At 41.0% G+C, this 25,403-nt stretch overlaps 1 protein-coding gene across 1 annotated transcript in view; it reads right to left on the minus strand.

Moving 5' to 3' along the window:
• The window catches only part of HSPA12A (heat shock protein family A (Hsp70) member 12A), a 58,535-nt gene that overhangs the window by 16,640 nt on the left and 16,492 nt on the right, over positions 1–25,403 (minus strand). The window contains exons 4-6 of the mRNA XM_054206981.1: positions 19,743–19,929; positions 18,738–18,842; positions 15,990–16,106 (exon numbers count right to left, since the gene is read on the minus strand). Of these exons, the coding sequence (XP_054062956.1) occupies positions 15,990–16,106; positions 18,738–18,842; positions 19,743–19,929 (409 nt within the window). The remainder of the gene's footprint in view (positions 1–15,989; positions 16,107–18,737; positions 18,843–19,742; positions 19,930–25,403) is intronic.

The raw sequence follows: 25,403 nt of genomic DNA on the forward strand, positions 1-25,403 counted from the left end.
AAGTGTGTTATTTCACATCATAAAAAGACCAAAGAATCTTGTATAGTGGAAGGTACTAGGCATCCAACATATATCTATTTTTATAGGTACATATACATATATGGGTACATACATATGTATGTATTGATATTGACTATTTCATACCTTGTGTATGTACTATTTCTACTTAGATCACCAGAGATAACACATTACATATATCTCTACGCAGCACGGAGAGAATGGGGGAAGAGGAGACGAGAAAGAAACATGAACACAGACATACATCTGGGGAGGCATGGAGCAATGAGGTTGCTTTAATACAAGCTCTGAGGAGATGACGACTTAGGAGGCAGTACCTCTGTCCCATCATTATAGCCGAGGAGAAAAGGACAGATAGGAGAAAAATATCAAGCATGCAGAGAAAGAGAAGTGAAAACAGCAGGCGGTCGACACAAAGAAATGGTGATGCAATCACTAAAAATATGAACTGTAGAAGTTTGGGAATTTGACGTATTTTACATTTGCTCCCTACTATCTGCTTCACTCCATGCCCTTGCCCACTGCTGCCCGAGTACTACTGTAACTAAGAACAGAGGTTCACAAGTTAACAGGCTTGAACGGGACAGATCTAAACAATGTCTCGGTATTCAACATTATACAGATCGTTCTGGCAGTGGGACAGATGCGTCTCGTTGCTTTTGCCTAGGGCAGCTTATAGCAGACTTTATAACAGAGCTGTGTCTTGACTTGAGTCTGGGAAGGAGATTTTCTTTCTCCCATTATACGCACTAGCAGCATAAACCCAGTCATCACTTATGAAACATAAAGGAAGCAGACAGCGGTTTCACCGAAAAGGCAAACGTGGAAAACCCACCGTGGAATTACAAATATCCTTTGAGCATCAGAAGGTTCTTAGAAACGAATTTATTTGCAGGATATTGCTGCATTTATATGCCTGGAAGAAGCAAGGAACACTATGAAAAGAACTACTTTAAAAGATTGCCCCAAACTCCCTTTGCTCATATGCCTGAGGACTAGGATTCCATGCTTTGGGAAGAGAACTCCCAGATTTTCACTCACTCCAGTAAAACAAGTCTGTGAGCTAGTGCCAGTGCATTGCTGTTCATCCGCCAAGACGCATCATCATCAGCAAACCTCAAAGTGCTTCAAAGCCTCACATACTACAGCACAAATAACTTTACCATCCAGATGCAGGTGAATTCTCAACCTAGCACACAAGCTCTGCTTTTATAGCCAGAGATGTGTCACCAGACGAGAGCCACAGCTGACCACAAATACATTCTTGATGCTCTGAACAGCGTCAGCTGCCAAGTGTTAGACTAATCCAACACTAGCAAATACTGAGGTCTGGACCGTAGCTCAGTATAGCAGCCTGAGCACTCCCAGAGAACTAAAATGATGCACACTCATTGCACGCACAGAATCGTCATTACTACAGATTAAAAGATGCTGCTTTTAAAACGCAGCCTCGCATGCCGCAAAGAAAAAAGCAACGCACGTTTATTTATTTTTTTGAATTATTTTAATGTTTATGGCCTTAAAGACAGTACTATAATAGAACACTCCATGCAGTTTGAGCCTTTTTTAAAGGCAATGAAAGCCACTAGGTAGGCCTAGATGAAAAGTTCCCATCTCTGAAAGCCACTATAATTAGGACGGTCTGCATTTAGCTGGAGCACTCCTGTATTCCGTAACAGCCAGGCAGAACACTGTTGCGCTATCAGGCTTTACTCATCACACCACCGTGCCCTCAAAAGGAATAGCATATTAGGAAATTTGCCATCATTGACAAGGTACATGATTCCTACTACTATCCTTTCAAACATTTGAAAGCAACAGTTAGATCTCCTTTTTTTGCTTTTTCAGAGATATTCATCAGACATCTTTTTAAAGGAAAAAAAAAAAAAGCGCAACCACTGACTTGTACAGCAAGGAACATGCCTTACATGGAGTGCGCCCATTTCTCTGAGTTACAAAACAGATTAAAAGAACTGATACTAAGGTCTTAAATAGCGCAAAAAAAACCCACCACCTACAAAAAATAGTACTCCATCTGTTGAATTTAAGACGACGAAGGCTGGAAGGCTCTCAGCTCCCCCTGCAGCTTTTCCCACTGTCAGGGAACCCATAGCCATGCTTTCCTGCACACAGCAGCCTATTTTCAATCACTTCCAAAGTTTCTGCCCTTCCACCAACACAGGCAGGCGCACACACACGCTCAAGAGATCACTGCACAGGTCTCGCTTACTTTTGGAACCAGATCATTAAAAAGGGCAAGAACCAAAATACCTGCAGAATGAAGTTACACCAGAGGCACAACAGCAATGATCAAAATACGGCCTTGTCTTACGCAGACTTTCCAGTAACTTTTCTCCATCCAAAAGGAAGGTATTTGTGTTAGGTTTGTACGTACAAACATTAAGCTTTTATGTCCCTGAGGTTGTGTGGAGGAAGAATAGTCTACAGCACGGCTGTCAAACCCAAGTGAAGCTGTGGGCCAGCCCCTAGGCTGCTCCCCAGGCTAGCGGTGCTACCCTGCCAAGCTGGGAGGGAAAACGGCCAAAACGCAGGACCAAACCAGCCCCACGCAGGCAGACTCTCAGAAGACCAATAGCGGAGGGATCTGCCTTAATGATGTTCTGCAGCACAGGGGGTTGGGGAGAAGAAAACATTAAATAAATAAAGGACGAGGTGAATATTACCTCACACTTCTATAGGATTAGACTTAGATGGTTGTCGCACCTCAGTGTTATGTTAACATAGGCAGAAAAGCCTCAACCTCTTAAGATGCAGCTGTACTTAATATTATAACATTAGCATCTTCCTTATGGCAAAAATATGGTGAAATTGCATATTAAACTTAACACAGCCTCTGAAAAAGGTCCAAAAAGTAAAACAGAAATAGTTAAGAGTCAGTACGTACTGGAAATAATGGAGGTACAAAGGAGCACTACACAGATTTAGGATTAATCAGATCTGTGCAGGCAGTCTGGTCTCGACCCCTGTTACACTAGAATCTAGAGTCAGGGCCAGAGCAAACTGCAGCTGGGTCTACTTCAGTGCTAATGCTCACATTAACTTGCCAAGTGGTGGTCTTCACTGCAAGAGGAGCACAGAGGCCACTCTGACCCCTTGATTCCCCTTCGGTCCAAGGAGTAGTTCAGGCCAGTTCTCTGAACTAGAGAAAACAATCTCAGCAAGACCCATTTTTCCCCCGTTTAGTAACGTTTGCTACACCGCTTTCAGGGTCAAATGGAATAAGTAAATTATTCCAACATATACTCACAAATTTTAAAAAGGGCGTTTTCTCTGTATAAGAGCTGTGCTTATACTCAGCAGAAGTGAATTTTACTTTCTGTTGCACTACTAACCAGTAAGATGGCAGACTCTGTGCTCAGATTACCTACCCGTAAAATATGTATAGTAGTGCCTTTGTCCTTTATGCATTGAAAGCCACTAAAGGAAAACATTTTGTAAACTAAGCATAGAGTAATAAACGATATTATTTTCATGGCAGTTAAATTTGATCTTTCAGAAAGAGAAACAAACTAAGAATGAGGTCTGATGGGGTGGATACTAACTTAACTGCTTTGATAAATTTTGTAGTCATTTAAGGCCTGATTCAGTACTGCGATAGGCACTGCATTGACAATTAATACGACATTTTCAGACACAAAAATGTCGCATAAATAGACTAAACAGATAAACATTAAACACATGCAAGAGAAGAACCACCGTCATCAGACAGTCGGAAAAACAAGGCACAGAGACTAAAAGCCTTGACTAACGTTGCGCAGGAACCCACGATAAGGTGGGAATTCACTCCATAACCCCAGAACTCCAGTTCAGTGTCCCAGCCAAATGCTACTCTTCACTAAACAGCAAACTTCAACTTCTGCATGTGACACACAGCACGTGCAGAAGGTGCAGGGACAGCTCCATCACAGCTCCATCACAGCCTGCGGTCCCCATTCTGCTTTCAATCTGCTACCTCCACCAACTGCATTACTTTAGTCACTTCTGAAGCAATGCTGCAGATCAGATGAGTGTAATGATCCATTCTTCTGGGTGGTAGGAAGAATCTTTTAAACCTGTTTTACCACTAAAGCCACATGTGCAGGCATCAGAGATAAAATTTAAAAGTCGGATTCCATGAAATAGCTCCGTAAAGATAATGTGGTTCATTAGGAAATGAAGCTCTCCAGGACAACATCATTCAGACAAAAAAACAGATGCTGTGAATTAACATCAACATTTTTCTATTTTCCAATATATTTATTATAATTAGTAACAATAGGAAAGACATGATTGCAAGTTAAGCACCGCACCGCCCGCATGAAGAAAGTATTGTGCAACTGAATCTAGGCAACACAAAACAGCAGTTGGAAATTAAGTGCCTTGTGAAATTTACACTGTTTAAAATAATCAGTTCATTGTGTTAACGGATTCATGGTAACACCATCCACTTAGTGCCTTGGTAAGTGAGCTCTTCTCTAATCCTCCTCCTTTTTCACTAGCTAGCACTTTCTCCAGTTCTATGGCATCAAACTGGGATGTCACAAATAAATGACTGAGATCTAATTACAGAGGCAGAGCATGCCAGGAAAGAAGATGAGCAACATGGGAAAAGACTCCCAGCATTATCACAGAGAGGCGCGTAAGGGGGAGCTGGGCTGGCAGGGAGTGGGGCTAGTGGCTATCACAAAGCTGCATGAAAAGCACAGTGCATGCAGTTTTGCCAGATCTTCAGCCTTGAGACTTAACAAGCCTTCGCAAAAAAAGGTTTGAAAAATCACTGCGCCACCACACATACCGATGCTTTGCCGTTGGTCTTCAGAGTGATGAAGAGTACCACAGTACAATAAGTATCGTGAATAAATACAACAGGGTGAGGTCAGACAGCCCATTTAGCTCAGTCCACTTATCTGTTCAAAGGCAGATTCTTAAAATTGCTCAACAGCCACAAAACAAACAGGATGTTCAAAGGCACCCAGATTCCTCTTAGTGACCACAGCGAAAAGGCAGGAGGAAGAGCTGCTGGGTGCTCCCCTCCTTTCAAAAATTCATCCTCAGGATTTAAGAGCCTAGATCAAAACTGAGAACTAACATCTGTCTTTTACTCTTTTTTAAAATCCAGTCAACGCAGTGGTGGTGGTTGGTCCTGCAAAGACCTGACATTTACAATATCACAGAGGCACTTTTTGCTTTACAGAACCAAGAGCTTTTTGCTTTGTTTTAAACAACATTTGCTATACATTCATGCATATACATAATAGACACACATAAATGCATAAATTTTTACACTGGCCTGTTGAGCTTCAGCTCAACCCCAATTAGGTTTGTGGCACAGGTTGTCCTTTGTCCTATTCTGATCAAGTGCCACTGCTGATATTTTGCATTTCAGAAGTGAGAACATAGTAGATAATTATCACAGCTGCAGAACTCCTTCAGTGTCACATTCCCCACCTGTACGGTTAAGTGACAGGACAAAGACACTCATCTCTGTGAGAAAACCGCTTGAGAGAGAGTAAGTGAAATCTCAGGCTATGGTAAAATAGTAGTAACTTCATTTTGCAGACAAGGGAAATATAAATTATTAAACATGAGAAGTGGAAAAGCCATCAGTTTAATGGATGGGGCACAAACCTAGAAATTAAGAGACCCCTGTAATAGTTTTCATTTATTCATTTTGCACTAGCCTAAGTGATTACGACACAGAAGGATGAACCACAACGTAAAAATCAGCCTTTACATTGTTTTTAGGATTTTGGGATTATCCTGAGACCTCTGAGACCCCAGTTATCCTCCCTTCTGCATGATGAAGTAGATACTGTTACTATATATTTATACAAATTTTCCTTGCTTTTAAAATACCAGAGTGTAGGCTTTGCAGTGCTTTTTGAATTCCCAGGGCTTGCCCGTACCAGGAGGCTCACACAAAGTAACTAACGCACAGAAAATTCACAGCCTTCCTACAGCCTTCACCTAGGCTGAACTTACTGCTGCTCACACTTCAAAGGTGGAACTCACAAACTATGAACTCCTGTAATGGAATTTTTAGGTGAAATCCTCTAATCTGCTAGAAATCAGGATAGATGACAACAAGGTACCTCAACCTTGCACTCTTATAAGTAGATTTGGTGACAAGATATAAATTAATTTCCAGTCAATAGTGACACTACTCCCCATTTAAGAATTTGTGCGTGAACATTTGTGTTGAAGGGGCAAGAGGTTTCGATTAGCATTTTACAATCAGACTTACTTTTGTGGAGGAAAAAACTCTTGGATACCAACTTCAAAAAGCTGGGATGAAAATACATAATCATTGTATACACTATTATTACTGTTGTTAATTCCAAAGAAACCACTAGAATCACTTACAACCCTCTACTACAACACTTACTTTGTTATTTCTCAGTGTAAGTATTCACGACTGCTAATTTCCATCAGTAATGGCTACAGAATGAGCTCTGTAAAGGTTATAAAACAAGCACTTTTGCATCCCCCAGTTCAAGAGAGACATGGAGAAAGTGGAGAGGGTTCAAGGAGGGCCACTAATGGAAGACATTCCGTAAGGAGAGACTGAGGCAGCTGGATTTGTTTAGTCTGGTAAAGAGGTGGCCAAGGAGCAATCTAATAGCTGCCTGCAGCTATGTAAAGGGCCATTACAAAGACAGCAGAACACAACTTTTCTGTCTCACCAGGAGATGTAACAAGGAGCAACGGCCACATATTGCAGCTTGTAGAGTTCAAACTGGATATTACAAACCCCCCTTTTCACTAGGAAGGTGATGCAGCACTGGAGCTGGATGCCCAGAGAGGCATCTCTGCCCTTGGAGGCTTTTAAAACTTGGCTAAACAAAGCCACTGCTGAGCTGGTGTTGGCAATAACCCTGCTTCAAATGGAAGGTCAGACTAGATGATCTCCAACAAATGCCTTCAATGCATGCTTCCACGATTCTAGAATGGTGCAGGTATTAAACGCTGAGAAAGACCAAAACTGCTGGTAGGAATCCTTCCCAAATGCCAAAGCCCTACACACTTTCTCTTTCCTTGTCTTTCTGAAAGCCGTGTCAAATCTTTGCCGTATCAGCAAGAGGGAGCCCATCGTGTCTGACCGCATGACAGCAGCACCAGACTCACCGTAACATGCCTGCAGTTATGCAGGGCCTCACAGGTGTGACTTTTACTTTCAGCACACTCTGAATAATGGATTTCGTGGAGTTGCACTGGCTACAGTCAGAACTGCTGCATTTGTGTGGTCACTGATTAGACGAACCAACTTGCTATAGATGGCTAGGCTGTCTTACTGAGATAAATGCCTTTGCTAAGCACGCTCAGACTGCCTCAATTTATTTTTCCTGGGGCTGCTGCTAGCCAGGTAAGAGTACAGATTGCTTTACCTGTGCATTTCTATATATCTTATACGTTATTTTTTTAAATCCATTCTTTCAACCTGAACTTGGAATCCTTTGGGACTGTAAACACCATTTGATTCTATTACTAAAAACCATACTTTTCAGGTCTTCTGGATATTGTATTATAATTTCCCTTTTTTAATTTAAAAACCAATGAGATTTACACAGAATATAATACAAACCTTTGAAACTCCTAAAATGCATAATGGAATCCAGAGAAGGAAGAGAAGCAGATAATTTCACGGGCTCCTGAGCTCTATGAAGCATTAATTGGGGAAACATTAAGTTCTCCTGGGCAGTAGGAGCAATGAGCGGACAGAGAACAGGAACTATTGTCAAATCCCTATATGTGACACTTGCGGAATAGCGAAAGAATACAGTACCCACTATATAAGTGTTACAAGGATTAAGATCATGCTTGTAGTCCAAATGCTAAGTTAAATGTGGCTTCTCGCAGAAAACAACAATAGTGACAAAAAGGGCTCCTCTCTGTCAAGCCTTCCAAAATGTCACCCTCCTGTCACAGTTAGAGGACATCCCTTACCCGGTCTGTCTTAGTTCAAAAACCTGAGGAAATTTATAAACTGTACTGTGACGGCTCTGACAGGGGAATGTCATCCTATCCCAAAACTAGCAGACTTGTTCTACAACTCAAAGAAAAAGGTCCTTTGGACAATTTTGAACTATTCCCTATCTGTCAGAAACTACCTAGAAGTGTGTACAAGTTGTTCATTCTAAAGTTACACTTTCATTAAAAAAATACACCTTTAATTTTTGAAGGACTGTTGGTCACTTGTTTGCTTCTCAAAGGAAAGGACTGTTCATGCCGAACCCCTCACGGAGCTGCTTTCAGGCTTTCACAGGGCTCTGCAGACCTGAGGGCTAACGTGGAAGAAAAGAATCCGTGCTCTGTCCTGGTAAAGGTGAGAGATGGAAATCAAAGAGATAAAAGTGTAGGAAAATGTGTGTACTGCATCTGTGGGAGGGTCTGGGAAGAGGGTCAGGAGGAACCGCCACATACCACTGCCTGTTCCACCTCCTCTATCTTTGACTCCCCTCTTTAGGGACGTACTTCAGCAAGTTCATGCACTTGGGGCTCAGATCTGCACCAGCCACAGGAGCAGACCTTACAGGACATCTCATTTAGTCTATCACGTTTTGGTCTCAGAAGTAATCCCAGATGTGTAGACATAATTTTCTAAGGAGAAGAATCATAGAATCATAGAATCTTCATGGTTGGAAAGGACCTTTGAGAGCATCGAGTCCAACCATACACACACAAAAAACCCAAAACAAACAAACAAACAAAAAACCGAAGCAACCCACAATCTCTGCCACTAGAGCATGCCCTGAAGCGCCACATCTAGATGTTTCTTAAACACCTCTAGGGATAGTGACTCAACCACCTCCCTGGGCAGGCTGTTCCAGTGCCTGACCACTCTTTCAGTAAAGTCATTCTTCCTAATATTTAATCTAAAACTTCCCCTGCCACAACTTCAGACCATTTCCTCTGGTCCTGTCATTATTCACCTGGAAGAAGAGGCCAACACCCACCTCTCTACACCCTCCTTTCAGGGAGTTGTAGAGGGCAATGAGGTCTCCCCTCTGCCTCCTCTTCTCCAAGCTAAACGTGCCCAGCTCCCTCAGCCTCTCCTCATATGACCTGGTCTCCAGACCCCTCACCAGCCTGGTAGCTCTCCTCTGGACACGCTCCAGCACCTCAATGTCCCTCTTGTACAGAGGGGCCCAGAACTGAACACAGCACTCGAGGTGAGGCCTCACCAGTGCTGAGTACAGAGGCACCATCACTTCCCTGCTCCTGCTGGCCATGCTATTCCTGATACAAGCCAGAATGCTGTTGGCCTTCATGGCCACCCGGGCACACTGCTGGCTCATGTTAAGCTGGCCGTCCACCAGCACCCCCAGGTCCTTTTCTGCTGGGCAGCTTTCCAGCCACTCTTCCCCAAGCCTGTAGCGTTGCTTGGGATGTTGTGACCAAAATGCAGGACCCGGCACTTGGCCTTATTAAACTTCATACAGTTGGCCTTGGCCCATCGATCCAGCCTGTCCACGTCCCTCTGTAGAGCCTTCCTACCCTCAAGCAGATCAACACTCCCACCTAGTTTGGTGTCGTCTGCAAGCTTACTGAGGGTACACTCAATCCCCTCATCCAGATCATTGATAAAGATATTAAACAAAACCATCCCCAAAACTGAGCCCTGAGGGACACCACTGGTGACTGGCCACCAAGCGGATTTCACCCCATTAATCACAACTCTCTGGGCACGGCCATCCAGCCAGTTTTTAACCCAGCGAAGAGTACACTTGTCTATGCCATGATTCGTCAGCTTCTCCAGGATCCCTTACAAGGTAAGGAATAACCACAAGACTCTGAAATCACCAACTTTTTTCTTTGCACAACAGGCTACACAAATTCTCCAAATTGCCTCTTTGTTATGCCCTTGCCCTTTCATTCCTCCAAAATTTTCACAGGTATTGGGACCACAGATAAATCCAAATTAGCATTACTAAAGCTGACTCACATATTGCTGAACAATAACGTGCTAAGGGTTATGTTTGTGGACAGCTTGATGGTAAATGGGACCACAGTGGCATCAAGTCCATATTTCCACTAGAGTGATGTTGCAGCCGCTCGCTCCCAACTGACTGTTGCCACAGATCACATTTGTGCAGTAAATGAAAGCTTAGCTCCGAGTGGCATTACTAAGAATTTTTTGCTGCATTACATTATATCCCCCAAGGTGCAGGAGGACATTAGTTGCAAGCTTTATGACTAGCGTGCATTAGAAAAATGAAGCCATTAAATTCTCATAAGCTTTTCAATTTTTCATGTTACATTATTCTAGAAATGCTTTTTGTACCATGGGCATGCACCAGTTACCACAACAGCAATGCCTGACTCTGCCTATTTAAGTACCCTCCTCGTGTCTCAGGCTCTCCCGTTCCCTTTGTTTCAAAATATCCTCATTGTAGGTCCTTACGGCTTAGGCTGATTTTATTAGACACAAGTGGCCCTGACTGAGAGCAGTTTTCCCAATAAAACTATATGCTTGCTATTTTCTGTTAGTTGCATCTCATTTTGTACCTTGACCTTTCTGATTTTGCCTTAATATTTTTCACTATAGTTTCACTTTCAGCTTGTATTTCTTTTATCTGTCGTTGTAATTGAATACTGGCACCTGAGATGTCTTTCAGGCTGATCTGTTATCCTCCTTCATTGTCCTTTCTATGAACTTACTACAAACAAACCTTCCCACTAGTTTTAGACCTTGTACCTCACTGATTCATATTTGTTTGTGGACTTCTATCGCTCCCCCAACTCCTCCTGATTGTACTTTAAGGACTTTCAGGATGGCATTTTCTTCTTTTGGCTGGAAAACCCCATCTAGCACAGTCTTTCCACCAGGCAGAGGGAAGATTCTTATTTTTGGCTATTTCTGTTAGCTCCAGTGCCCTTTCAGGCAATTTCTAAGATCCTGAGAAACATGTTCCACAGCTTGTAAGACAGGCATAGATCCATTTACCTGCTCTTACCTAGAATGCTACAAAAACTTCCTATTTTACTTGCTTAGCAAAATAAAAAGAAAAGCTCCAAATATTCCAACTTGTGCCACAGAAGCGGACAAACAGAAATGTACGGAACTGGATTAGCAGATGGCTTTGTCAACTGCCTCTGCCTTCATGTGAACCTGGCTGGGCAATTAAAGTGTGTAAACCGAGATCAATTACTACCCATTTCGCCCTGTGCTGAGTTCCCACTCTGTAATCTTCACTCCTCAATTAGTTATCCTTTCCTAATTAAACATAGCTACAAGATGCAGAATCGTCCCTAACATATCACTTAACAAACATTTAATCCTTCTGATTAAAAAGATCTTAATATCACAAGAGTGAAAGCATGGACTCAAGAGAACCCCAGATGCTAAAAATAATCAGGATGGTTGATGTGTAAACACACTTGTGCCTCGTCTGCCACCACTAACAAGCACTGTTTCAAAGAAATCACGGGTTCCCAGTGCTGCTTATGCCTGAACATCATTGCTTTTTTATGTAGCTTATAGCAGAATTCTGTTACGCTGTGCCTAGACAAATAAATTTCAGTTGTGTGTGTTTTATGTACCGAAGAAAATACTTACGAAGGACTAAGTATAGCTCAGTTTCATAGATATCAGTCTGGTTAAGTCTCTCTACTCATCTTTTTAAAAATCAAACATACTTCACATCAAGTTTTTACTAGCAAGGAATTTTATGTGCCATCACACTACTCTTTCACCAAATTTTACTTTTCTCCAAAGGTTTTTTACACAGCAGGCTAGTACTGATCGATGTAACGTAATGTAGCCCTGGAACACAATGTGTTAAATAATTCTCATCATGTGCATTCCATGATGAAACTAACGTGAAAACATTAATAAATATTCAGCATAAGAGCTGGTTAAAGAAAGCATCTGGAAGTCCAGGCCCACGTCCTTAATCCTGTAACGTAGACTGCCTCTCTGTTTATTTATATGAGTTTACCACGCAAATGACTTTATTTGCTGTTTGTAACTGAAAGATAAATCTACTTCAGAGCTCTGGAACTCCATTGCAAAATCAACAGTTTATATTGAAAGAGAAGAACCCTCAATATCTCTAAGTAGACCACATGCCTGATGTTTGTAAGCCTACAGAATATTTCGGGCAAGCTTACGAAAATGCACTATCCTTCCTTTTCCTTTGCTCTGCCCTGAGTGCATTTGGTATGCCACGTTTTACTTTCTTATCTTATAGCTTATGCATTCACATACTCCTGACACACTCCAAACTCTTCTTTAAAACCTTACTCCTATTGGCATGTTCAAGGTATTCCAGCCTGCAGATTCTGCTCTGCATTTCCTGTGCCCAAAGAATGTGTACTGAAAGATGGGCCGGAAGAATGCCTTTACTAAAAAGAAACACTCTGCCAAGAATATTGGATCCTCTGTTCCTCTAACAAACAATCTACAGTGCCTGAATTTCATTTGGATAAGGGATTAAAAGTGCTGCTCATAGTAGTATATTAAGACGGCGAAGTGCTGTTAAGACTGAATCAACTATTCACACCTACCTAGGTTCAATGGATTTCTACAAAAATGGTCTTCAATACTTTTAGAGTTTCACCTTTCCGTTACTGGACATATGCTTTATGTATTTTTTTGGGTCATCAGTAATACAAGACTAATAAAACACTGAATTTTCCTGTGTACAAACCCAGATGACACAGAGGTGGGATCCTGATTTTGTGTCAAAGTTCACACGCCGTTCTGATGAGGCTGTAAGTGCCAGGCCATGTTGACGAGCAGAAGTGGCTTGCCTCCTAATCTAAGCTATCTTTTTATGTTGGTGTCTAAACCGCAGGCCCAGTACAGGTTGCATGTGGCTGTCTTGCAAGGACAAGAATGAGGGCAGGTCCCCCATGAGCGGGATGGAGTCCTCCCACATGCTGTCCAACCGTACCACTCTGACAAGGTCTCCAAAATAAGAAAACATATTTGAATTTATTACTCACAATAAGAGTTCTTCATGAGAATGGGATTCCTTCTAAGACTGGTAAATACAGCACTTCTGACAGAACTACACCAAAGCAAAGAATTTGAAACAGAACAGCTAGGACACAGAAACAAGAAAAGTTAACACTACTCACGATGCCTTAATATTTCACTGGGTGGGACAATGAGAAACCTGACTGATGCACCTGAAGAGTCCTTTTTTGGGATGTAACAAACACACATGCAATGCATACTAATCCCAGCAGACATGCGTTGGGAAAGGAAACTTAAGCCAAAGTGGGTTGTACAGAGACGACACTCTGCTCTTGCCACAGAGCTCTCTCCAAGTGTGACCAGACCTCCACAAATGTCACACAGCTTTAGAACTATCTCTGGGCATATAGGAATTAAGCATGAGGGACAGGAAGAAGTGTCTGTGCACTGTTATTCAGGAAGAAAGCAATTTTGATTCAGCAAAATGAAGCTATAAAGACATGCAGCTCTCTACAGCCTACCAGACCTAGTCCTTCAGGAGGCCCTGGAGAGCAAGACAAACAAGAATAAACAAATCCTGCTTCAAAGAGGTAACAACTAAAGTATAAAAAGAGTTAAGGATACAAAAAGCACAACAGATGAATAAATATGGGGCAGGCAGGGTAACAGCAAGAAGCCATGAGGAGCAGTTTTCACATATCAGTAGGTTAATCACAGTCAAGCTTTTGTAGGCGTGAAAAAACCCTGCATTTTAGAGTGGGTTTCAGAGAAGGAAGGTGGGTTAGCACTACAAATGTTCATGTCCGGGACATGCAGCTTATGTCTGAGATGACACAGATGAAGGAGTCAAATGTAGGTTGATTCCCCGTCAAATGCAAGGCTACAAAACCCTTTAACGTCAATGTTCTGAAGAGATACAAAACAGGCCAGATTACGGTTGTGAAAGCCAAGGAAATGATGCTGCAGTAACCGAGATGCAAAATCTGTGACAGCTTTGAAGAAAGCTCAGCAGTATGTACAGACAGGAAAAGCTGTCATGCAGACAGAATCCGCAGGATTTTGATAGGCTGGATGGAAAGAGAGAGGAAGAACCATGAGCCGAAGGGAACACCCGGATTACTCATTCAAATCAGAAAGCAGCACAGCAACTGGAAGGGAGCATCGCGGGTGCCCTTGGGCAGATTAAGAGCGGCAGGTTAGCAATGTTTTGTTTAAGGCGAGGCGGAGATGAGGGGATGTCAGAGCTGCACTGAGATTGTAGGCTGTACAAAAGCTGACGGACATTGAGTGCAGAAGCAGATCTACAACACTTCTTACTTGATTTTTTTAATTCCATGCAATATTAAGCTTTGCTTAGACAGCTACTTAACCATTCCAGAAAGGCTGGGCTTTATGTTGTGGTCCAATGACTGAAGCCATTAGTATTTTTGTTCTCTTAGAGCTAGGTCACTTGCCAGATTACTCAAGCAAATTTCCACAGCTCATTAACATTTCCCCCTACTTAATTCTCAGCTTAGACTAGTGGTTGTACCTCAGTGTGTCTCCAGTAACGAAGTTTCTACCACTGCCTTTTTACACTTTTCTCTACTGGATGCCCCAATTACTCTTAAGACAACAAGCTCTCCTTTTCACAATGCTTGCACGTTCCAATAGCCAGCAACAAGGGCTGCAACTACCGATCCAGCTGTACATACTGGTTTGAGGGACACGTTGGATCCAGCAATAGGAATCTAAAAGACTGAATGGCAATGCAGAACTGTTTTCTACACTTTTTTATTCATCCCCATTACTCGAAAAAAAATCAGCTGTGTAGTCAAGTAAACATCAATTATTTCCCTAAACTTAGGTTTTCCTGCAGTTGATCACACACACCAAGTTAAAAGCCTTGTCAGTCCTTGCTATTTATCAAGCTTGCCAATAAAAGTACACAATCACAGACACAACCACAGACACAGACACTAATTAACAACATTCCATTGTGCCACAAATGAGAAATGCCAAGAGATCTACCTTACGCTGCCCTGCTCCTTACACGGCTCCCGGTTCACGAGCACACATGCACACACACGGACAGCAGGCAGACAACAATATACAAAGAGAATGAATGGGTCTCTAGCGTTTCAGATTTACCTAAAACCGTGTCCTTCCATCAGAACTTTAAGAGTGTTTTGCTTCTGGCACTAGCATTAGCAATCCCACAATAAAGACTGTTAAGAAAAACGTTGCTCAACATTAGAGATTGTTAGAAACAGAGAAAAATCTGGGTGCTTCCCAGGAGCACTCTGCAAATTACTCATGACTACTAGGTATTTTACAAACTGTGTATCGCACAGCTGCTGCCAATGGGTTACGCAAGTCTGTGATCAAAAATAAATAAAACAAAATGGTAAATGAATATCCTGATGAAAAGAAGAATGTGTACATCTCGTGTATCAAAGACGCAAACTGAATTCGATATAAAGGACATGCATATGGAAAGTGCACATATTTGGGGTGCTGGGGTGAAAGGGTTAAATGCAGATAAACCTCTAACTGATGAAAATAACATTTGAATTTAATTTTACATCCAGACTATCCAGTTCACAGTCCTTTCATTCCTACTGTGGGAAAACGGGAACTGGAAAAAAGTCCCACTGAGGAAGCTCTTTGCTTTCCCTTCTCTTCCTTTTTTTATTTATTTATTTTTTATTTAAAAAGCCTGCGATGACCTAAAGAAAATAACAAAACAAAACTGTGTCCAGTATTTTAAAATCAGCTTTCCCTTGGGTCTCCAAACTGCATCTGTTCCACGTGCACCGAGTTCAGCAGGAATACAGTGTACAAGATGACTAAAACATGAGAGTCTGCAATAAGGGGCAGCAAGAAAATTGCATTTAAGAGGTGAATACATATGACTTAAAGCTACTGCTTGGTAGAGTTAGCTTCTCTTTCAATGCTTCTAGTCTGACTATTTTCAAGACCATTTTTATGCTGTTTATACCAGAGCTAATTGTCACCAATACAACTAGGGCTTTAAAGGGGCATTTCTACGTTCATTCTGTCATCTTACCTTGTAGGCAGCTTGTCTCATAAACTGCTTTGCAGGCTGCTTCCAAATAGCAGGCACTGTAATGACCCATCTTACTTCAGTGTTTTCAAAATCCGAACCTCCTTGGTCACTGAGCTCCTAAATGAAAAGAGAGGTGAATGCAAAATGGTGGGTGTCAACTTTATAAGAAAACGTTATTTTCTGCTGGCTCCAGTAACAGTAACTTTCTCTTCAATTTTTTCACTGTTACATCTATGCTACAAATCAGGATTATTGCCAACCTGTCAAAAAATGCTTTACTGTGCTAAAAGCTGGGATTAGGTTTGATGCCTTCCCCAGGAGGCCTATAGAAAACTTTACTGCTTAACATGAAGTAAAAAGTTATTTTTTCCAAAAGCACCTCATGCACTGCTGAATATTACAGAACGTTTATGGACGTTCTTAGTCACAGTGTAGGATTTGCTGTTAGCTTGAAGAATTCACACTTGCATCTTGATTAAGATGCAGAAAAATATTTACAGTATCACTGATGAACATTATGTTTTAAAATCTGGATTTTTCAATGACTTCTTTATACTTCACTTACCTTTAAATCAAATTTTTACAACTCAGTTAACAAGGGGAAGTTACAGTTAAACCCTTTTAAAAAAATTACTGATTGCTCCTTGAAAACTTTGCTTCAAGCAAACATTCAAGACTAGTTTAGTTCTTTTATTGTCCTTTTTTTCCCCCTTAAAAAGAGGAAAGTCTGTATTGCATTTGCAAATTAGGTGATATACTGACATGTTTTGGGAAAGGTTCCAAGTAAAATGTCACTACCATATGTCCTATCTCAATTTCCATCCAAACAGGGAAAGGTTCAGAAAGGTGAACAACGGGGCTTTAGAATGTAAAAAAACGTTTCTGCATGTGCTGGGCCAAGGTGTTGTATTTGTTTAGCTATGCTGCAGTTCAAAAATCCGTGTTGTAAAAGTAGTACCTTTATACTGCACAGGGCACTAGAAATGGACAGATTACAGTCCGAAGTAACAGTTCATTTACATCGCTTGTCTAATTAGTTTCAGCATGCACTCACAAATCACAGGAATTTATTTATTTATTAACATCTAGAAAGGATGTAGCTCTGAAGAGGCAGCACAGCATATATATTGGATTGTACCCAACAGCATTCGTATTCACTATGAATTTCCCCAGACTATGCAATCAACCTCGAAATCTAGTTAAATACAGTCTTTGACAAGATGAGGATTGAGTTGTAATGATAGGATTATTTCTCTGTAGCCATAAAAAATAGACTGAGATCTCGCAGAGAATAAATTAAACCAATTCAAAAAAGTAGGTTAGTTTTTTAACAACAAGGCTATTTTTAAAAATGCCTGCTTGAATGAAGGTTCTGATGTGACCCAGCAACTACTACGTTTACGCTGATGTTACAGTGGTGCATTTGAGGCCAATGTGTACCTAAAGTCACATTTGGCTGTTTACATGAGATTTTAAATCTCAAGAACTGTTTACTGGGGGCATGTACTTCACAGGAGAACACAAAAAACAAAATTGTGACCCAAAAAGAGTATTACAAGAAATAAGTATTGTAAGATTTCAAATGGGAAATGGAAAGTAAAATGCATTTTTCCTTAACAACATGAGCCACAGTAGGGAATAAAAAAAAGGAAAAAACTGAAAAAAAGCAACACAAATGGAGGCAGTACATCAGAACACAGTATGATTTTACAAATTAAACCCCAACAGATATCTGTCTTACTTTTTGGTTCTCTCTAATGCTTGTTAGATTTTCTGCATAAACGTGCATTCAGGATTAGGGCAACCAAGTAACATCTCACAGCACAACAACGTGAAATTCACCCCTGCAAAGGGTCAGCACAGGGCCAAAATACCATAGCCTAATCGCAGCTCTTTGGCACACGCACTGCAGTTTAACTGTGTAAAACAGAATAAAGGAGTGTTGTGCACAGGTAGCTAGGTTGGTTTGGATAATGGAGGCTATACATCTGCGCTAGTGCAGAATTCCACCGACGCTGATATACCGAACCTCTCAGTGCAATCAAGTGGCTCGTACAGATCGTTGCACTGGCAGAATTACACTATTTCCACTAGGTTGGCTGGCTCGTAGACCTCAGCAGGGCATCTTTGTACAGACTTACTGTGAAATTCAAGCCACCAAATTGTAAAGGAGCTTTCAACACTCTTTTTATTACAATTAAATCCAGCTCATCTGACTTCTCTTTGCATAATCAGTGAAGACAAAGTCAGGTTGAGGGAGGAGACATCAGCAGGTGCCCATCCTATTGCGTTTCACAGTGCCAACTCTTTAACGTGAGAGAGAACCTTGCAGGAACGCAGAACAATCCACCGCCCCAGCAGCAGAAGCGTAGGGGACAAGGACCGGACCCAGTCTCAAATTTAATTCCTGAGCTTCAGCTCCTGCACTTTTAAACTTTCTTTTCAAATCGATGTTTTTTCATGAAAAAGCAGTAGAAAATGTTTAAGCCAGTAAGAAGATATTCAGAACTCTGAATCACAGTGATACACCTACTATTACTGAATCAAGCTTCCCCTGTGCGAGGGGAAACCACTTGAGGCTATTGTGAGCCCTCCAGAGTCCGCAGCCTGCCTAGAGTTTCTACAGCTGCCTTGCTTTCTTTACATCAAATACTACTGCGGTCAAAGCGTGGCAAGGCTAGAAGTGTTAAGGTCACATTTATACCAGTTATAAATACAGAAAATCTAGATAAGGAAGCGTTATCCTACCTTTAATGCCTGTTCCTTAAAGAATTGCAGAGCGTAAGCAAATATCTCAAGTGCTTTGACTTTTTTGCCATTTGCAGCTGTCAGGTCTGTCTCCATGGTAAGATTCTACATGAAAGAAAATAACTGGAAGTTATTAAAAGGAAAAGGTAAACATGAAATTAATTCCCACTGCTTGAGGAAAGGGAATTCTTTATCCACCTGGCTAGGAAAAAGTGACAAAATTGTTCTGAAGAGGATCTAACTCATCACTTGAATTTCCTGGAGAATGACATTTGTTGCTTGTTTTAGACTTTGTTTTTAAGCACATACCATGTCTAGAATACTGCAGGCAGAGAGAGAAACATAGACTAAATATAAGTAATTACAAAAAAAATGTATTTGTAATTAGTTGCAACAAAGCCGCATATGCAAAATATTTAAGCCAAGTTAAGAGTTAAAAGCACAGTATTCTGGCTTGCCACCAACACATGAAACCAGAAAACACCGCAATACAGAAAGTTCTGGCCACGTCCCAAAACTCTAGAATGACTTAGCTTAAAGACAGAGATATAATCAGTAGGAATAACGTCAAATTAACAACATGATTTGCACTCGCAGTTTTGATAATGAACGCTGGCTAAATTTGCTCCTCTGCGCTAGAGTTCAGTATGGCTCTTATATTCTACTTTCGCTTTCTGAGTAAATTTATAGAACAAACCGACCTCATGCAGAGTCCCTAGACAGCTACGAATTTCAGCAGGAAAACTAGGACATGAAGATCTAAGCAAAGCAGATATTGAACTTTGAAGATCTAGAAAGAAGGCTGGCAAAATACACTTGCCAAATGCGGCGAGAAGCAAAACGCATCATGATGTTAACTGAAAAGTTTAATTTACTTTATTTACTCTTGGAACTTAGAAAGAGAGCTGCTTCACACCTAGTTCACAATCTTTAGGCAAAATCTAGCACTGTCCAGAAGATGAGCAGCAAATGCACGATTATCGAAGAGAGCTGGTTATTACTTACACCAGTGGTATGTAGCTTCATCTTAAACTTTTCAAAATACAGCCAGTGCTTTGATTCAGTGGGATCCAAGTCATGGTAGAAATCTCTTGCTGCATACCCAAAGCTATGGAACTTTCTCTCTGGTGTTAGGAGGATAGTCGTTGGTGTCTTCTGATTGGATACGCCTGGATCTCCACCTTCCCATCGCCTACCCAACAAGTGAAACAGCTTCAGTAAATGATACTAATGCTCAGAGCACCAGAAAAAATAGCGCATCTTGAGAAAAACAACCTGGGGACAGATTGCACACGCTGCTTTCCCCTCCAAAGACACTAATTTCAATCCTTTAACACCAAAGCCAAGTGGTTTTATTCACATCCAAGAAGAGGACTACAATTTTAATTTCAGACAATTCAATACATTTTGCAGTTAATCGTATAATTTTTAAGTACAGAATCATACTTTGTCTTTGATAATAATACAGTTCCCTAAAGAAAGCCACACACAATGGAAATAGTATTACACCTACATTTTCAAACTAAACATACATCACATGCTCAGTATTTTCATACTAAACATATGTAATAAATATTGTACAGAAAAAAAATCAAGTAATTATGCAAGAACACTACAAATGAAAACCCAAATCCTCAAAACGGCCGATCAGACTTCATGCATGCTCACTTATATAGGATATTTTTCCCCATTTTGGAAAAGGGACCTGTTTGTGTCAGCTGAACACCACTGAGAACTCGATTAAATCCCTGCTTCTGTCACAGAATGCTCTCTGAAGAAAGACTAGCCAGTTCAACCAACAGCTGAACATGCGCCTCATTTCTTGGACACCTGAAACTCTGAAGACATATATGCAGATGTTGAGCCTTCTGCATTGCACACTCTGCTCACCTGAAGTTGACGAATTTGCCCAAAATGCTGTAAAAATTTTAGTCTGTCAAAAATAAAGCAGACTTCCCCAACTCCCCCATATCTTTTAGGCACCAAAACATCTCCCTCACTACCATCCATTAAAACAGTGAATAAAACTATTCAATATTATCAAGACTGTGAAGGCATCTTCAGGAAAACCCAAGAAGCACAAAGGTATTAAGAAGAAAGCAACAGAAGGCTTCTTTCACAGAATGGATAAGGAAATAAATAGAACATCAAATGTGAGAACACCCATTAAATGCAGGAATTGGGGGAGGCACGGGAGGCCGACAAGGTCAGACAGTAGAAAGTTGTACCAGAGAGATAGCTGTGAGCATTCTTGTCTTCTCACTTCTTCACCACAAAAAAAGCAAAATGGAAGAACACGAAATTTGCATTATTGTTCCTTCTTGCCCCACAAACAAGTACTTTCAGCATGGGAAACATACACTTACCAGAACACATCTTCTTAAAAGGCAGCAGTGGAAAATCTGCTTTACGCTACAGCCATAATCATAATGGAGCTCACAGAGGAGCCAAGCTAAGATCACATGGGCAACTGCATTCATTATTAAACCACGTGTTGATTGCTTTTTTCTAAAGATAGCTAAATACACTTTCACAATATACCACTGCCAAACTCCTTGTTCTAAAGCACAAAAAGATTGCTTTGTTCTGTGGTACTTCTTTATGTGACATAGGAAGATTACGTAGAAACAAAAATAAAATTCTTCTTTTCCATTTCACTCTCAGAAACAGTTGAACCAATTGAAAATTAGTTGGCCTCCAGACCAAGGCAGACAATTGACATGGAAAACTGCAATCTAGGGGTCAATACTTGGCAAAGTAACAAGGAACAGGATCTTCTAAAGTGCTGGGAACTCTTCAGACCCTTCAACAGAGTAAAATCTGCCCTTTTTTGCACCAGCAGCAGCAACGGCAGGCAATCACACGTGTATGAATTTACTTCAGTGTCGAGAGCAGTTCCACTGCTCTGAAAGCAGAAACAGCAGGATAAGAAGTGGAATGTCTTCCACCTTCATCCTCTTGGAAAAACTTTCCTCAACGGCCCTAGTCCTGCTGCTCAGCCCCTGAGCTATTATCTGCTGGCAAGGGCTCTGCTCCAGGTCATTTCTTCTAACCTGTTGCTAGAAATGTACTTGGTCAACTCCAAAATCTTTGAGTAGGTGTTACAGCAAACATATGGTTCCAATGTGAAGAAGTTGAGATCCCACAGCCCATGAGCAGAAAACACTGGCTATTCACCAGATTGTTAAATCCCACTCACCCGCTGCAAGCAGAGAGGAGACAGACTGGTATCGCTTTCGCTTGGAAACATTAATGATTCATTCTGAGTCACTGGTGGGAAATTCCATAAATAGGACATAGCTAATAACAATACTTCTTTATTTTTCATTACAGCTAGGCACATTTTCTCTTTCCGGAATAAGTACACTGAAGGTGCAGTTTAAATGAAGACAAATTGATGCTCAGCAGTATGGGCTGAAATTTTCAAAGCCACCTAGAGAATTGGATGTCCACTTCCTGATGAGTTTCTGATGGAAACTAGACACAGTAATTGCTCAGCAAGTTCAGAAGTTCTCAGCCTGTATTACTGTTCAGTTAAAGAAAGAGCAATAAGGAAGGGGAACTCCGACTTTACCATTTGCAATCAGAGCTTTAAAAATATTCCTGTGTGACATCTTTTCTAGAGAGAAGCAGCTGCAGTCAAAGGCACTCTTCTCAGGTGGAGCCCTATCCTCACTCCAGTTAGTGGAGGCTTCCAGTCAGTAAGGCCAGGACTTCAAGGCTTTCATTTGCAGTTTTATTTCGTGGTCCCAATATTACAAATGATGGTAATAATGCTCTTAGGAAGTAAAAAAAAAAAAAAAAAAAAAGAAATGCCTATTAAGAGCATAGCCGAATATAAGCCAGCAGTACTCTAAATGCACATGGGGGATATTTTCTCAAAGCAGGGTCAGAGCTATAAAAATCTATTCAAGCAGAACCCGAGGTAGATTTCTGCCTAAATTCAGACATATGAGACCAGTTCCTAGGCTGATATAAAGTGGAATAGCTCACAAGAGCAGCACAGATCCCTTTATAGCCACAGAGGATCCGACTATATACTAAAAGTGACAATAGAGACAAGAGGAAAGTTAGCGCGGAAAGGATCACAAGGTTATACTAAGGTTAGATAAATGCCCTTCCTTACACCTGAATCTGGCTAACAGACAGAGCAAAGAGAGTGATCTGCAGAGTGATGAGAATTTGATCCAGAGCTGCAGCATGGCAGTCAAGGAAACGAAGCAGCGGGGTCAGCAAAACATAGCTGAGTGCCACTAGGAGTGTGCATGCAGAAGAAAGGCAAGCTTGTGTCTGCCAAGAACTACGATCAAACAGAGAAGAAAAATCTGAAGGTTGAAGTAAAGTTACACTGAAAAAAAGACCACCTTCTCACTCCTTCCAAAGACAGGCTGCAATTTGTTTCATAAACGCATGCGTTTTTCCATTTATTTTTCTCCATTTGTGAAATACTTACATTCAGTTTGTTGCTACCTACCAGCAGCCAAAACATTTATAACTTCACATAAGTGCACATAAATCAAAACGAGTTTTTCAAAATTGTGTAAGACCTTGTGCATTCGCCTTCAAACGAGACGCTATTAATTCGTTCTACAGCACCCAACTGTCTTTCATTATGGCTCTGGCAGTGCCCGGCACCCTGAAGTGCTCGCTAAACTCACGGCCAGGCTGTTCATAAGCATTTACTCAGTCTCAAGGTACACAGAAAGTAGCACTCATTGTAACATACGCTTCTACTCCACAACAAGGGCCTGAAGGTAACCACAACTATCTTTACAGAAGCTGTGGGGAACTAGTAAGAGTTGACAGATGTGAAGTATTAGGTAAAATTGATAGAACAGCAACTAATGTCATGCAATCAAGGTAAAGTCATTCATCAATCACTGAACACATGCTTAGTTTACTGAAGTGAGTGAGGCTGCTCATACATTTACAGCTAAGCACATGTTTCAAGAAAGCTGTTAGGTCAATGCTTATAAATTCTGGATTTTTAGTACTGGGCATCACAGCACAAACGCACACAGTCAAAAACATGACTTTGTCTGCTAATTACACGACTAGAATCACGACTTTGCTGACACTACAGCCAAACTTGGTACTAAAGCCTTGTGTGTTCACTCTTTTCCAAAGTAGGACCCTGTAATTAAACCCATCTTACCCTTCATTGAGACATTTACAGAAAAGCTGCTTTGTTAAAAGGCAGTCAGAAACCTAAATGTCTGGAAAGGATCAACGCTAAGGAGGGAAGGTGGAAAAATGTTAGGAAGCAAAGAGGACCATGCATCATTGGTATGCTTTATTTTAATGTAAACATTCTTGAGTCCGGGCGGGAAGTTACATTTACTCTGATGAAATATTCGTAAATTATCCTACATGTAAGCCTCATTATATACAGAGTTTGAGCCTCTTAATACCTTCTGAACTACTGAAGCCATATTTTGATACATATACCATTCTTTTCAATGCGTTTATTTATTTAATGTGTATTTATAGGTACATATATACATTATTTCATAAGTCAGTTTCAGCTATGTATTCCCCCATCCTTCCCTATCAGCAATATTTACTTAAAAAAAAAATTAAAATCATTCTTAGTATTAAAATATTCTCCCTTGTTTGAAATACCTGTTAGAAATCTGAATACATTCCTCCTCCCTCCCCAATATATTCCTTTTTTTCTGGTTAGAAATATATTAATGAATCTATTCAATTTCTTTTTACATTAGTATCGCATATAATATCTACACGGGTCTGAAATCACAATCATGCCACCATTATTGCATAAGGAACAAAATATGGTGTTGTGAACCATAAGTAGTAAAATGCCAGTTAAGAATTGGAATATACTCTCAGCTGGCCACACAGCATCTAGATTTTAATGTCCCAGCGATATACAGCAGGAAGCCTGGTGCCCTGGAAGGAGAATCTCGTCTGTAATCTACTGCAGTATAGTGTGAACCCAATGGCAAATTCAGGTCCTAAAGTAAAATTTTGAGTCTGAAGGGCTTAAAGGAAATATCTAGAAACAGTAGGGAATTCACATAGCAAAGTCTCCACAGAGGTTATAGGAACTACACAGTATGTAGGATTTAGGCTTGCTCAGGTACAGCTTCACAGATGTCTTCCCCTCACTTCAGCCAGCTTCTTCAAGAAATTTGATTATTTGCTGTCAACGGAGAATAGGAATTGATACACGTGGATTCTGACTCCACAACCCTGTAACCTGCCTGAGATGGCAACGCATGGCCAGTCCTTTGACTTCTAGCACCACGCAGCTTCCTGCGCTGTTTGCAGAACAATAGGTGGATGGGATGCAGAAAAAGCCTTGAAGCATTACTTGTCCATACTGAAAACGGTATGTATCTTTGTAACTGGATGGCTTAATACCATTCCAAAACTTACCCCCCTTTAGACAGTGTTTCACATCACTCAGTTGTGTCAGATCTCTAAAATATGTTGCAACCGTAGACAAACCAACGGTGCAGGCGGACTGCACAATCAATGCTGTCTGCTGAGATTGAGAGAGGCGCATTCAGCTAGCATCTTTGCTTAGAAAAATGACAGTACATCACACTGGACTACAGCAAGTTAGGCTTTTCCCTTTTGTTCTCAGTATTAGTACTAAAACAGTAGATTACTTATTGCTATAAGAGCAGCTTTGTTTGGAAG

This window comes from Rissa tridactyla, chromosome 6 (assembly GCF_028500815.1).
Source record: "Rissa tridactyla isolate bRisTri1 chromosome 6, bRisTri1.patW.cur.20221130, whole genome shotgun sequence".
NCBI classification, from domain to species: domain Eukaryota; kingdom Metazoa; phylum Chordata; class Aves; order Charadriiformes; family Laridae; genus Rissa; species Rissa tridactyla.